This window comes from Bombina bombina, chromosome 1, assembly GCF_027579735.1.
Source record: "Bombina bombina isolate aBomBom1 chromosome 1, aBomBom1.pri, whole genome shotgun sequence".
Classification (NCBI taxonomy): Eukaryota; Metazoa; Chordata; class Amphibia; order Anura; family Bombinatoridae; genus Bombina; species Bombina bombina.
The window spans coordinates 191,669,244-191,682,691 of NC_069499.1; the positions used below are offsets into that span (position 1 = coordinate 191,669,244).

Here is a 13,448-nt window from a genome sequence, read left to right on the forward strand (position 1 = left end):
TCTGTATAGTCCCCATTCCACTGACTGAGCATGCACAGTTGTAATGGTCTTAGATGAATGCGCGCAAAAGGAACTATGTCCATTGCCGCTACCATCAACCCGATCACTTCCATGCACTGAGCTATGGAAGGAAGAGGAACGGAATGAAGTATCCGACAAGAGTCTAGAAGTTTTGTTTTTCTGGCCTCTGTTAGAAAAATCCTCATTTCTAAGGAGTCTATAATTGTTCCCAAGAAGGGAACCCTTGTTGACGGGGATAGAGAACTCTTTTCCACGTTCACTTTCCATCCGTGAGATCTGAGAAAGGCCAGGACGATGTCCGTGTGAGCCTTTGCTTGAGGAAGGGACGACGCTTGAATCAGAATGTCGTCCAAGTAAGGTACTACCGCAACGCCCCTTGGTCTTAGCACAGCTAGAAGGGACCCTAGTACCTTTGTGAAAATCCTTGGAGCAGTGGCTAATCCGAAAGGAAGCGCCACGAACTGGTAATGTTTGTCCAGGAATGCGAACCTTAGGAACCGATGATGTTCCTTGTGGATAGGAATATGTAGATACGCATCCTTTAAATCCACCGTGGTCATGAATTGACCTTCCTGGATGGAAGGAAGAATAGTTCGAATGGTTTCCATCTTGAACGATGGAACCTTGAGAAACTTGTTTAAGATCTTGAGATCTAAGATTGGTCTGAACGTTCCCTCTTTTTTGGGAACTATGAACAGATTGGAGTAGAACCCCATCCCTTGTTCTCTTAATGGAACAGGATGAATCACTCCCATTTTTAACAGGTCTTCTACACAATGTAAGAACGCCTGTCTTTTTATGTGGTCTAAAGACAACTGAGACCTGTGGAACCTCCCCCTTGGGGGAAGTCCCTTGAATTCCAGAAGATAACCTTGGGAGACTATTTCTAGCGTCCAAGGATCCAGAACATCTCTTGCCCAAGCCTGAGCGAAGAGAGAGAGTCTGCCCCCCACCAGATCCGGTCCCGGATCGGGGGCCAACATTTCATGCTGTCTTGGTAGCAGTGGCAGGTTTCTTGGCCTGCTTTCCCTTGTTCCAGCCTTGCATTGGTCTCCAAGCTGGCTTGGCTTGAGAAGTATTACCCTCTTGCTTAGAGGACGTAGCACTTTGGGCTGGTCCGTTTTTACGAAAGGGACGAAAATTAGGTCTATTTTTTGCCTTGAAAGGCCGATCCTGAGGAAGGGCGTGGCCCTTACCCCCAGTGATATCAGAGATAATCTCTTTCAAGTCAGGGCCAAACAGCGTTTTCCCCTTGAAAGGAATGTTTAGTAGCTTGTTCTTGGAAGACGCATCAGCCGACCAAGATTTCAACCAAAGCGCTCTGCGCGCCACAATAGCAAACCCAGAATTCTTAGCCGCTAACCTAGCCAATTGCAAAGTGGCGTCTAGGGTGAAAGAATTAGCCAATTTGAGAGCATTGATTCTGTCCATAATCTCCTCATAAGGAGGAGAATCACTATCGAGCGTCCTTATCAGCTCATCGAACCAGAAACATGCGGCTGTAGCGACAGGGACAATGCATGAAATTGGTTGTAGAAGGTAACCCTGCTGAACAAACATTTTTTTAAGCAAACCTTCTAATTTTTTATCCATAGGATCTTTGAAAGCACAACTATCCTCTATGGGTATAGTGGTGCGTTTGTTTAAAGTGGAAACCGCTCCCTCGACCTTGGGGACTGTCTGCCATAAGTCCTTTCTGGGGTCGACCATAGGAAACAATTTTTTAAATATGGGGGGAGGGACGAAAGGAATACCGGGCCTTTCCCATTCTTTATTAACAATGTCCGCCACCCGCTTGGGTATAGGAAAAGCTTCTGGGAGCCCCGGCACCTCTAGGAACTTGTCCATTTTACATAGTTTCTCTGGGATGACCAACTTTTCACAATCATCCAGAGTGGATAATACCTCCTTAAGCAGAATGCGGAGATGTTCCAACTTAAATTTAAATGCAATCACATCAGGTTCAGCCTGTTGAGAAATGTTCCCTGAATCAGTAATTTCTCCCTCAGACAAAACCTCCCTGGCCCCATCAGACTGGGTTAGGGGCCCTTCAGAGATATTAATATCAGCGTTGTCATGCTCTTCAGTATCTAAAACAGAGCAGCCACGCTTACGCTGACAAGGGTTCATTTTGGCTAAAATGTTTTTGACAGAATTATCCATTACAGCCGTTAATTGTTGCATAGTAAGGAGTATTGGCGCGCTAGATGTACTAGGGGCCTCCTGAGTGGGCAAGACTCGTGTAGACGAAGGAGGGAATGATGCAGTACCATGCTTACTCCCCTCACTTGAGGAATCATCTTGGGCATCATTGTCATTATCACATAAATCACATTTATTTAAATGAATAGGAATTCTGGCTTCCCCACATTCAGAACACAGTCTATCTGGTAGTTCAGACATGTTAAACAGGCATAAACTTGATAACAAAGTACAAAAACGTTTTAAAATAAAACCGTTACTGTCACTTTAAATTTTAAACTGAACACACTTTATTACTGCAATTGCGAAAAAACATGAAGGAATTGTTCAAAATTCACCAAATTTTCACCACAGTGTCTTAAAGCCTTAAAAGTATTGCACAGCAAATTTGGAAGCTTTAACCCTTAAAATAACGGAACCGGAGCCGTTTTAAGCTTTAACCCCTTTACAGTCCCTGGTATCTGCTTTGCTGAGACCCAACCAAGCCCAAAGGGGAATACGATACCAAATGACGCCTTCAGAAAGTCCTTTCTAAGTATCAGAGCTCCTCTCACATGCGACTGCATGCCATGCCTCTCAAAAACAAGTGCGCCACACCGGCGCGAAAATGAGGCTCTGCTTAAGCTTTGGGAAAGCCCCTAAGGAGTAAGGTGTCTAATACAGTGCCTGCCGATATTATTATATCAAAATACCCAGATAAAATGATTCCTCAAGGCTAAATATGTGTTAATAATGAATCGATTTAGCCCAGAAAAAGTCTACAGTCTTAATAAGCCCTTGTGAAGCCCTTATTTACGATCGTAATAAACATGGCTTACCGGATCCCATAGGGAAAATGACAGCTTCCAGCATTACATCGTCTTGTTAGAATGTGTCATACCTCAAGCAGCAAGAGACTGCACACTGTTCCCCCAACTGAAGTTAATTGCTCTCAACAGTCCTGTGTGGAACAGCCATGGATTTTAGTTACGGTTGCTAAAATCATTTTCCTCATACAAACAGAAATCTTCATCTCTTTTCTGTTTCTGAGTAAATAGTACATACCAGCACTATTTCAAAATAACAAACTCTTGATTGAATAATAAAAACTACAGTTAAACACTAAAAAACTCTAAGCCATCTCCGTGGAGATGTTGCCTGTACAACGGCAAAGAGAATGACTGGGGTAGGCGGAGCCTAGGAGGGATCATGTGACCAGCTTTGCTGGGCTCTTTGCCATTTCCTGTTGGGGAAGAGAATATCCCACAAGTAAGGATGACGCCGTGGACCGGACACACCTATGTTGGAGAAAAATATGCATTCTGATTAACAGATTGAAATAAAAAAGAAATACACGAGGAAGCCTTCAGGAATTGACAAATGTATCATTAGTGCTCTAAGACAGGATGTTTTCTGTTCTCAAGTCTACATCAGTGACTTCTATGGTACAATTACTTAGATAAATAGTAAGAATAATAGCAATGAAAAAAGATCTGTTTTCAGCCTTCAGTGGTATCAATAACCTGATAGACGAATGCATATCACTTTATAAAGTAAAATGTCATGAGGGGGGTTGAAGGGGATATCTGTAACACTCTACAAGCCCCACAAACCTCTGGACATGGATTTTTACTTTTGACTGTCAGTAAAAGACACAGGTTGTTAGTAACAGACCCAGATAAGTACACACTAACACACATGCATGTACGTACACAAACACCTAGACACACATAATATTGTTTAAGAAAACAAAACACATACATTGGGAATTTGAGTCCTAAACAATATGCAGATTAATCAAGAACATAGCAGGTCTGCCTTCTAGTCCACTTTATGTTTAAATAATTTTTATTGTTTTATATTTTTCGAAGAACAAGAGTACATAAAATGAATTAACATAACATCAATTAACCTTTCTTCTGTTGTCTTTTGATTTTGGAAATACTGCATTACATGTGTACAGTGACATACAAGTTATACATCCTAAACATACTGTGTTGTTGATTGGTCACACAATTATCTCATCCTTACGCTGTTATTCACCAGTGAGTAGTTCTATCTTAGATTTGTCTTTAGCTTAACAAGTATTGTCATCAATCTAACAAAAGATTATTAGTATATAGGTTATGTCTAGCTTTCTTCCTTGAACTACATCTTTCAAGTCGCTAGTACAGCTTGCTTCTTAGATCTGTATTACTCTACCTAAATACTTCTGGCTGAATCTTTTTTTTTTAACTTAGAGTAATCCTATGTATTCATCAGTTTCCCATATCTTGGAGTATATAATCTGTTAAATATAGGGTTGGGTAACTTGGATTTAAAACCTTGAGGATTAACAATTGAAAAAGGGGGTTGTAGGGATAGGGGGAGTAGGGGTGAGTGACGTCGTCTTGTGTCTCAGACCATGATATATGTATATCAATATGTTTGGTATGGCTATAGTCTGATGGTCAGTTAGATCTCTGATCTCCTGTTATCTCGTAAGGTTGAGGACCCATTGCTTATCCAATAGTACCACACTGCTTGGATTGTTTCCCTGTTATCTAGTGTACTTGATGCTGTCTCGTACATGGTGTATGTGTGTTGGATTTTATTGTATATCTCTGTCCAAGTTGGAGTTCCAGTTTTCCAATATTTAGCTATGCATATCCTCGTGATTGTGCATAAGATCTTAATAAATGTATTGATATGTTTATGGAATTTACTGAAATGTTCATGTAATAAAGCTTGTTGGATCGTGAGATTAATATTTTCTTCTAACATCTGACTGAGGAACGTGGATAGTCTGTTTCATATCCCCCTCACTTCTCTGCAGTCCCACCACATGTGTCTGTAAGTCCCTATTTCTCCACAGCCCCTGTAACATAATCTGCTGCCTTGGGGGTGCATATGGGCCGTTCGTGTTGGGGTTAAGTACCACCGATGGATTGTTTTGGTAACATTTTCTTTAAGGTCTACACTAATCAATCCTTTTTCTGCATTTTGAAACATTGATTCCCATACCTTTTTGTCTTTACAAATAGGTAATTCTTGTTCCCAGGCTAGCATAGTCAAGGTCTTGGAAGTGTTGTGGTTGGTCTGTATAGACACATATAGTAGAGATATGGTGCGTTTGTTGCGTTCTTCTGTTTTACAGAAGGTTTCTATAGGTGTGGTGGTCTCTTCTCTAGGGTGTTTTAAATATGTTTGTAGGGCAGAGTGTATCTGTAGGTATATGTACCAATGTAGCTTCAGAGGGTCAATCTTTGTCTGCAGTTGGTTAAACGTCAGTATGTTTTGTCCTGTTAAGTAGTCTGCCACCCTGTATAAACCCTTGTTTTCCCATTTTTTAAGTTGTGTCCAGAGGTCTTCTGGTATTATGTATCTAAGTGGTATTGAAAGGGAGTATTGCTGTAATAGTTTATATTTCGTTTTCGCTGTTTTCCAGATCTTTACAGTGAGGTTTGTGGTGTAAGGTGTAGAAGTCTTTCCGTCTTTCTGTGCCCTCTCTGGGTCCCAAATAATTAAGTCTGCCTCATCCCAACCTCCTATGTTCGCTTCCACCTTGGGCCATATAATTCCCCTTGACCTCTTCAGGAGTAGTGAATCTTGAGCCAGTCTGGCTGCATTATAGTAGTCTATTAAATTTGGTGCTCCAATGCCCCCGAGTGACTTATGTCTGGTTAAGATAGATTTTGCTATCCTGTTCGATTTATCTCCTCTAATGAATGCTAAGATTTCTTTTTGCATTGTTTCTAATTCTGGTTTTATTATTTTTACCGGAAGGGTTCTGAATAAATATAGTATTCGTGGCATGGCATTCATTTTAACCGCCGCTATTCTACCTAGCCATGAGAAGTTAAAGCTCTTCCATTTTGCCATGTCTTGTCTTATTTGCTTAAATAGTGGGGTGTAATTTACTTTATATAGTTAAGAGTAGCAAGTTGGGATCTGAATTCCCAAGTATTTTAGTGTGTGTTTCATCCATTTAAAATTAAATTGTGTTTCTAATAATGTTTTAGTTTGTTGGGGTATCGCAATGGGCAGGGCTTCACATTTGTCTGGATTGATTTTAAATCCCGAGATGATTGAGAATATCTTTATTGTCTGATAGAGGTTCGGCAGAGATATTAATGGGTTCGTCAAGGTCAGCAAGATATCATCAGCAAATAGAGAAAGTTTGTATTCTGATGCATTTATTTTAACGCCTGATATGTCTGGATGTGTTCTAGTCCACTTTAAAGGGACATCGTACTATGCTTTACCTGCAAGTGTATTTAGTTGTTTGAAAATAACTGATTTACTTTTATTTTGTTAACTGAAATAGCTGCATTTTCCTTTAGAAACCACCACCTACACTGAAAATATGAACAACAAATGTATTTTTGTAGAAAACCTATGTACACAGGAGACAATAGCACTGATTAATATCCCAGTGGGGTGTAAAAGAGAGACAAATATTTTTGTATTTAAAATAGCTGGTTGTGCTAAGCCATAAAGACTATATAAGGTTCAGCCCATACAAATAGGCTGAACCTACAGTTAAAAGCAGATATGTTGCTGTTCCCCAAGTCTAAACATAGTTAGGTATTAAAATGCTCTTTATGGCTTAGCACAACCAGCTATTTTATATACAAAAATCTTTGTCTCTCTTTTACACCACACTGGGATATTAATCAGTGCTATTTGTCTCATGATCATATAGCTTTTCTACAAAAATACATTTGTTATTCATATTTTTACTGTAGGAGGTGGCAATAGGGTAGAGGAGGGGCAGAGGAGGTAGGTAGGTGGAGGGCCCTGCCATACTTTTGCCCGGGGGCCCTGGTTGGTCTCAGTCCGCCTCTGGATCTGAGTGTGATATATCCATCTCATATGCGGACGCGTGATGGCCCGGGTACAATTACTACTATATTTTTTCTCTTCTGAATCGTTGTGACTGTTTTTATTTATTGTAGATAAAGGAGGAGTTTTGTGTCAAAACTTTTCCTTTACCTGCCATAAATAAAAACAGACACAATTCAGAGGAGAAAGAATATAGTAGTAATTGTAATACCCGTCACGCATCCGCATATGAGAGTCTGAAGCCCTTTGACAGTGACACCCCTGCCTGCCCCTTTGTTTAACTGTATAACCCATGATGGAGCGCCTTGTCTTGTGGGTAGCTTGTGAAAAGGGCTTAGAAAGGAAAGACTGAGGCGTAGCTAAATATACAAGGAAATGTACAGTACAATTTTGTGATTTGTAACTGGTAGAAGCAGCACAATTATTAGGATGAAAATTATGTTACTATAATATTGAGTACATTAAAGTATTACCAAAATTTATGATATCATGATTCCCAAACGGCCTTTAGAATTATTATTTTCTAGCTTAAAAAGGTTAACCTTACTTTGGTTGCATCTTCTACAACTGACTGTGAAAAAATACATTTAGATTTATAGTTTTAACAGTTTGAACAGACACACAGAGGGTTGCATACAATTTTCCTTCCTTATACTGAATGGTCCAACTTGTATGTGGGTTGGTGAATTGAAGCTGGAATATTAAGAACATGCCCAATAAATTTGAGCCCAGGCCCCAGACAATTTTCTTTTTTACCTCTCCACCTGCCACACATCTGGCCTGAGATGCTATTTTGCCATATATGTGGCATAGGGTGATTAGGCCCATAATCTGTAAATGGTATAGATTTTACACAAGAGGTATTAGCACTCAATACTGGTTGATTTTTTTGTGCTCCACAAGTAGTCTAGTCTTGACTGTATGTATTATATATATATATATATATATATATATTATGTGTGTGTTTCTCTAGAGTATCATAGCCAATGCCTCACCAGTCTCTGACCTCACCACACATCACTGAACCACATAGGAATTGCATATTTACCTTGATACAAAGTATCTTATAACAGTCGTTCTGCTATTTTTGGGATATATCTACTCCGCTTTTTAAAACCCTTCTTTTTTCTTTAACTATCTGTCGAGAACAAACTGTTTCCTTGATACTTGCAGAAGAGTATTCCTCTCTACCAGTAGAGGTAATTGTCCTTATCAGGCTTTAAAGATTATTAGGAAGTACAACACCAACACCAACACTGCAGTATTATTATCAGTTTTAATCTGCAGTAAAGCTTTTACTTTACATTTTCATGCGTAAAAATGTGTGTGACATCTGTAAATGCTTCTCTATCATGACAAACATTTTGAGTACAATGTCCAATAAGCTTATTTTGTACTAATGACAGAACTATATTTCAGCCAAAGCATTTCAGGAGTTTTTAATATTCATTTTTAATATTTGTTATCTGTAATTTACAACAGTTCGTCAGTGTAGCAGTAATAAGATAAGACTGAGATACCTTTAACAGTTTTTCTGTTGAAACCGGATATCCTAGCTGCAATCACATCCAACCAGCAAGACAACGACAAAACCTGTCCAACTGCTTCGGCATCAGCACTACAAACAGAAGTAGGAATAATGTGTTAGTTACTTAAACTTACTAACTGTAGAAAACACACACAATTTGGTAAAGGATTAACTTCTGCATTTGTAACTTCATTTAGCACATATAGCAGAAACACTTTAAATGGATAATGAATCAGATAGAGCATGCAATTTTAAGCAACTTTTTAATTTACTTCTATTATCTATTTTTCATCGTTCTCTTGCTATCTTTATTTAAAAAGCAGGAATGTAAACTTTAGGAGCAGGCCCATTTTTGGTTCAGAACTTGGGTTATGCTTGCTTTTTGGTCACAAATAAGCAAGCACTATCCAGGGTGCTGAACCTAAAATGGGCTGGCTCCTATGCTTTATATTACTGCTTTTCAAATAAAGCTAGCAAGAGAATGAAGAAAAAACAATTTATGCTTACCAGATAAATTCCTTTCCTTCCGGATAGGGATATAGTCCACGGCTTCATTCCTTACTTTTGGGAAATACAACACCTGGCCACCAGGAGGAGGCAAAGACACCCCAGACAAAGGCTTAAATATCCCTCCCACTTCCTCATTACCTCAGTCATTCTGCCGAGGGAACAAGGAAAAGTAGGAGAAATATCAGGGTATAAATGGTGCCAGAAGAATAAGATAAATAATAGGGGGTCGCCCTTAGACAAGAAAAAACGGGCGGGGGCTGTGGACTCTCCCTATATGGAAGGAAAGGAATTTATCTGGTAAGCATAAATTATGTTTTCCTTCATAAGATAGGGAGAGTCCACGGCTTCATTCCTTACTGTTGGGAAAACTATACCCAAGCTCCAGAGGACACTGAATGAATAACGGGAGGGAACAAAATGGAAGAGGCGGACCCTATTCTGAGGGCACCACAGCCCGCAAAACTTTTCTCCCGAATGCTGCCTCAGCCGAAGCAAAAACATCAAACTAGTAAAAATTAGAAAAAGTATGTAAGGAGGACCAGGTAGCCGCCTTACAAATTTGATCCATAGAGGCCTCGTTCTTAAAGGTCCAAGAGAACGCCACTGCCCTAGTGAAATGAGCCGTTATCCTCTCAGGAGGAGGATGTCCCGCTGCCTTGTAAGCTAAGCGGATGACACTCCTTAACCAAAAAGATAGGGAAGTCGAAGTAGCCTTCTGCCCCTTACACTTCCCCGAATAGACGACAAACAATTAGGAAGATTGTCTAAACTCCTTAGTAGCCTGAAGAAAGAACTTCAAGGCGCGAACCACATCCAAATGGTGAAGTAAACGTTCCTTCGATGAAGGAGGATTAGGACACAAGGAAGGAACCACAATCTCTTGATTGATGTTGCAATCTGACACAACCTTAGGAAGAAAACCTAATTTAGTACGTAAAACTGCCTTATTGCTTGAAAAATCAGATAGGGGAACTCACATCGCAAAGCAGAGATCTCAGAAACTCTGTGCGCAGAGGTAACAGCCATTAAAAAGAGAACCTTACAAGGTAAAAATTTAATGTCAATGGAATGCAGAGGCTCAAACGGAGCCTGTTGCAAAACACAAAGAACAAGATTTAGGCTCCAATGAGAAGCCCCAGATCTAAACACAGGTCTGATCCTAATCAGAGCCTTAACAAAGGACTGCACATCTGGAAGCTCAGCCAGCCTCTTGTGCAATAAAACCGACAGGGCCGAAATCTGTCCTCTCAGGGAACTAGCAGAAAGGCCCTTCTCCAGTCCATCCTGGAGAAAAGATAAGATCCTGGCAACCTTAAAGGGACACTGAACCCAATTTTTTTCTTTCTTGATTCAGATAGAGCATGCAAATTTAAGCAACTTTCTAATTTACTCCTATTATCAATTTTTCTTCGTTCTGTTGCTTCCTTTATTTGAAAAAGAAGGCATCTAAGCTATTTTTTGGGTTCAGAACCATGGAAAGCATTTGTTTATTGGTGGGTGAATTTATCCACCATTCAGCAAGAACAACACAGTGTGTTCATCAAAAATGGGCCAGCATCTAAACTTAAATTCTTGCATTTCAAATAAAGATACCAAGAGAATGAAGAAAATAGGAGTAAATTAGAAAGTTGTTTAAAATTGCATGCTCTATATGAATCACGAAAGAATTTTTTTTGGTTCAGTGTCCCTTTAACTCTGTGCCAGAAAAAACCACGCTCTTTACACCAGAATAAGTAGGTCCTCCACCCTTTGTGGTAGATACGCTGATGAACTGGTTTACGAGCATGAATAAGAGTATCAATGACACTCTCAGAGAAACCTCTCTTTGCTAAGACTAAGTGTTCAATCTCCACGCAGTCAGCCTCAGAGAATCTAGATTTTGATGAACAAATAGACCTTGTAACAGCAGGTCTCTGTCACAAGGTAATTTCCATGGCGGAGATGAGGACAACCCCACTAGATCCGCGAACCACGTCCTTCGCGGCCACGATAGAGCAATCAGTATTACTGATACCCGCCCCTGCTTGATGCGGGCCACCACTCGAGGAAGAAGCGGTAATGGAGGAAAAAGATATGAGTTTGAACCTCCAGGGCACTGCTAGTGCATCTATTAGATCCGCTTGGGGATCCGTCGACCTTGACCCGTACCAGGGTAGCTTGTTATTGAGACGGGACGCCATGAGATCTATCTCCGGTGTCCCCCACTTGCTGCATATCTCTGCAAACACCTTGGGATGGAGAGACTATTCCCCTGGATGGAAGGATTGCCTGCTGAGAAAAAACGCCTCCCAGTTGTCCACACCCGGAATGCGGATCGCTGACAGCGAACAGCTGTAGGCCTTCGCCCACTCCAGAATCTGAGATACTTCCTTCATCAGCAAGGAACTTCTCGTTCCCCCCTGATGGTTGATGTAAGCCACTGAGGATATATTGTCTGATTAAAATCTTATAAACTGGGACGAGCCCAGAAGTGGCCAAGCCTTCAAGGCATTGAAGATTTCCGTAGTTCCAAAATTGATCAGGAGGGAGGACTCCTCTTGAGTCCACAACCGCTATGCCTTCCTGGCACTTCAAACCGCTCCCCATCTGGATAGGCTTGTGTCCGTAGTCATAATCTCCCAGGATGGTCTTAAGAAGCACGTCCCTCGGGACAGAGCCACTAAGAGAGCGATTCTCTCGACCGGCTGTCGAATACAATCTGTAGAGACATATCAGAATGATCGACATTCCACTGTCTCAGCATGCACAGTTGTAAAGGTCTGAGATGGAACCTGGCAAAAGGAATGATGTCCATGCAGGACACCATGAGACCAATCATCTCTATACACTGAGCCACAGAGGGACTCAAGGAGGTCCGGAGGGCAAGACATGCCGAAATTAGCCTGCAACGTCTCTAATCCGTTAGAAATATCCTCATGGATATGGAGTCTATTATAGCACCCAGGAAATGCCACCCTGGTACTTGGGATAAGAGAACTCTTTTCTTGGAGCAGTAGCTAGGCCAAACGGAAGGGCAATGAACTGGAAGTGCTGGTCCAGGAATGAAAACCTCAGGAACTAAAAAAAGTGTTCCCTGTGGATTGGAACATGAAGGTAAGCGTCCTTCAGATCTATAGTGGTCATAAACTGGCCTTCCTGAACTAAAGGACGGATGGACCTTTTCGTCTCCATCTTGAAGAAAGGGACACTGAGAAATTTGTTTAAGCACTTTAGGTCCAGAATTTGGCGGAAAGTTCCCTCCTTCTTTGGGACCACGAAAAGGTTTGAATAAAACCCCAAACCTCTTTCTTGGATAGGCACCGGGACAACAAATCCTAAGGAGGATAGATCCCGAATTCACCCTAGAAAGGCATCCCTCTTTTCTGGTCTGTAGACAGGTTCGAGAGTAGGAATCTGCCCCTGGGCGGATGAGATTTGAAGCCTATCTTATATCCCTGAGTACGACCTCCAGGACCCAAGGATCCTGTACGTCCCTGAACCAAGCGTCTGAAAAAAGAGACAGTCTGCCCCCTACACGGGCCGCACCTTCATGCCGATTTGTTTTCGGCGGGCTTCTTATTCTGCTTGGACTTATTCCAGGACTGAGCCGGCTTCCAAGTACTCTTGGGTTGCTCAGGCTTGGAGGAGGATTGTTGTCATTGGGATTTGTCAGAACGAAAATTAGAAGATTGTCGTCCCTTAGACTTGTTCTTCTTATCTTGTGGTAGGAAGGCACCCTAGACTCCGGTAACCATAGAAAAAAACAGAATTTATGTTTACCTGATAAATTACTTTCTCCAACGGTGTGTCCGGTCCACGGCGTCATCCTTACTTGTGGGATATTCTCTTCCCCAACAGCAAAGCTGGTCACATGATCCCTCCTAGGCTCCGCCTTCCCCAGTCATTCGACCGACGTAAAGGAGGAATATTTGCATAGGAGAAATCATATGATACCGTGGTGACTGTAGTTAAAGAAAATAAATCATCAGACCTGATTAAAAAACCAGGGCGGGCCGTGGACCGGACACACCGTTGGAGAAAGCAATTTATCAGGTAAACATAAATTCTGTTTTCTCCAACATAGGTGTGTCCGGTCCACGGCGTCATCCTTACTTGTGGGAACCAATACCAAAGCTTTAGGACACGGATGATGGGAGGGAGCAAATCAGGTCACCTAGATGGAAGGCACCACGGTTTGCAAAACCTTTCTCCCAAAAATAGCCTCAGAAGAAGCAAAAGTATCAAATTTGTAAAATTTGGTAAAAGTGTGCAGTGAAGACCAAGTCGCTGCCTTATATATCTGATCAACAGAAGCCTCGTTCTTAAAGGCCCATGTGGAAGCCACGGCCCTAGTGGAATGAGCTATGAGCTGTGATTCTTTCAGGAGGCTGCCGTCCGGCAGTCC

At 41.4% G+C, this 13,448-nt stretch overlaps 1 protein-coding gene across 5 annotated transcripts in view; it reads right to left on the reverse strand.

The window, feature by feature from the left end:
- The window catches only part of UBR1 (ubiquitin protein ligase E3 component n-recognin 1), a 693,945-nt gene that overhangs the window by 163,218 nt on the left and 517,279 nt on the right, over window positions 1–13,448 (reverse strand). For all 5 annotated transcript variants that reach the window (XM_053697798.1, XM_053697801.1, XM_053697800.1 and 2 more), the window contains exon 33: window positions 8,547–8,644. In XM_053697798.1, coding sequence (XP_053553773.1) covers window positions 8,547–8,644 — 98 coding nt within the window. The remainder of the gene's footprint in view (window positions 1–8,546; window positions 8,645–13,448) is intronic.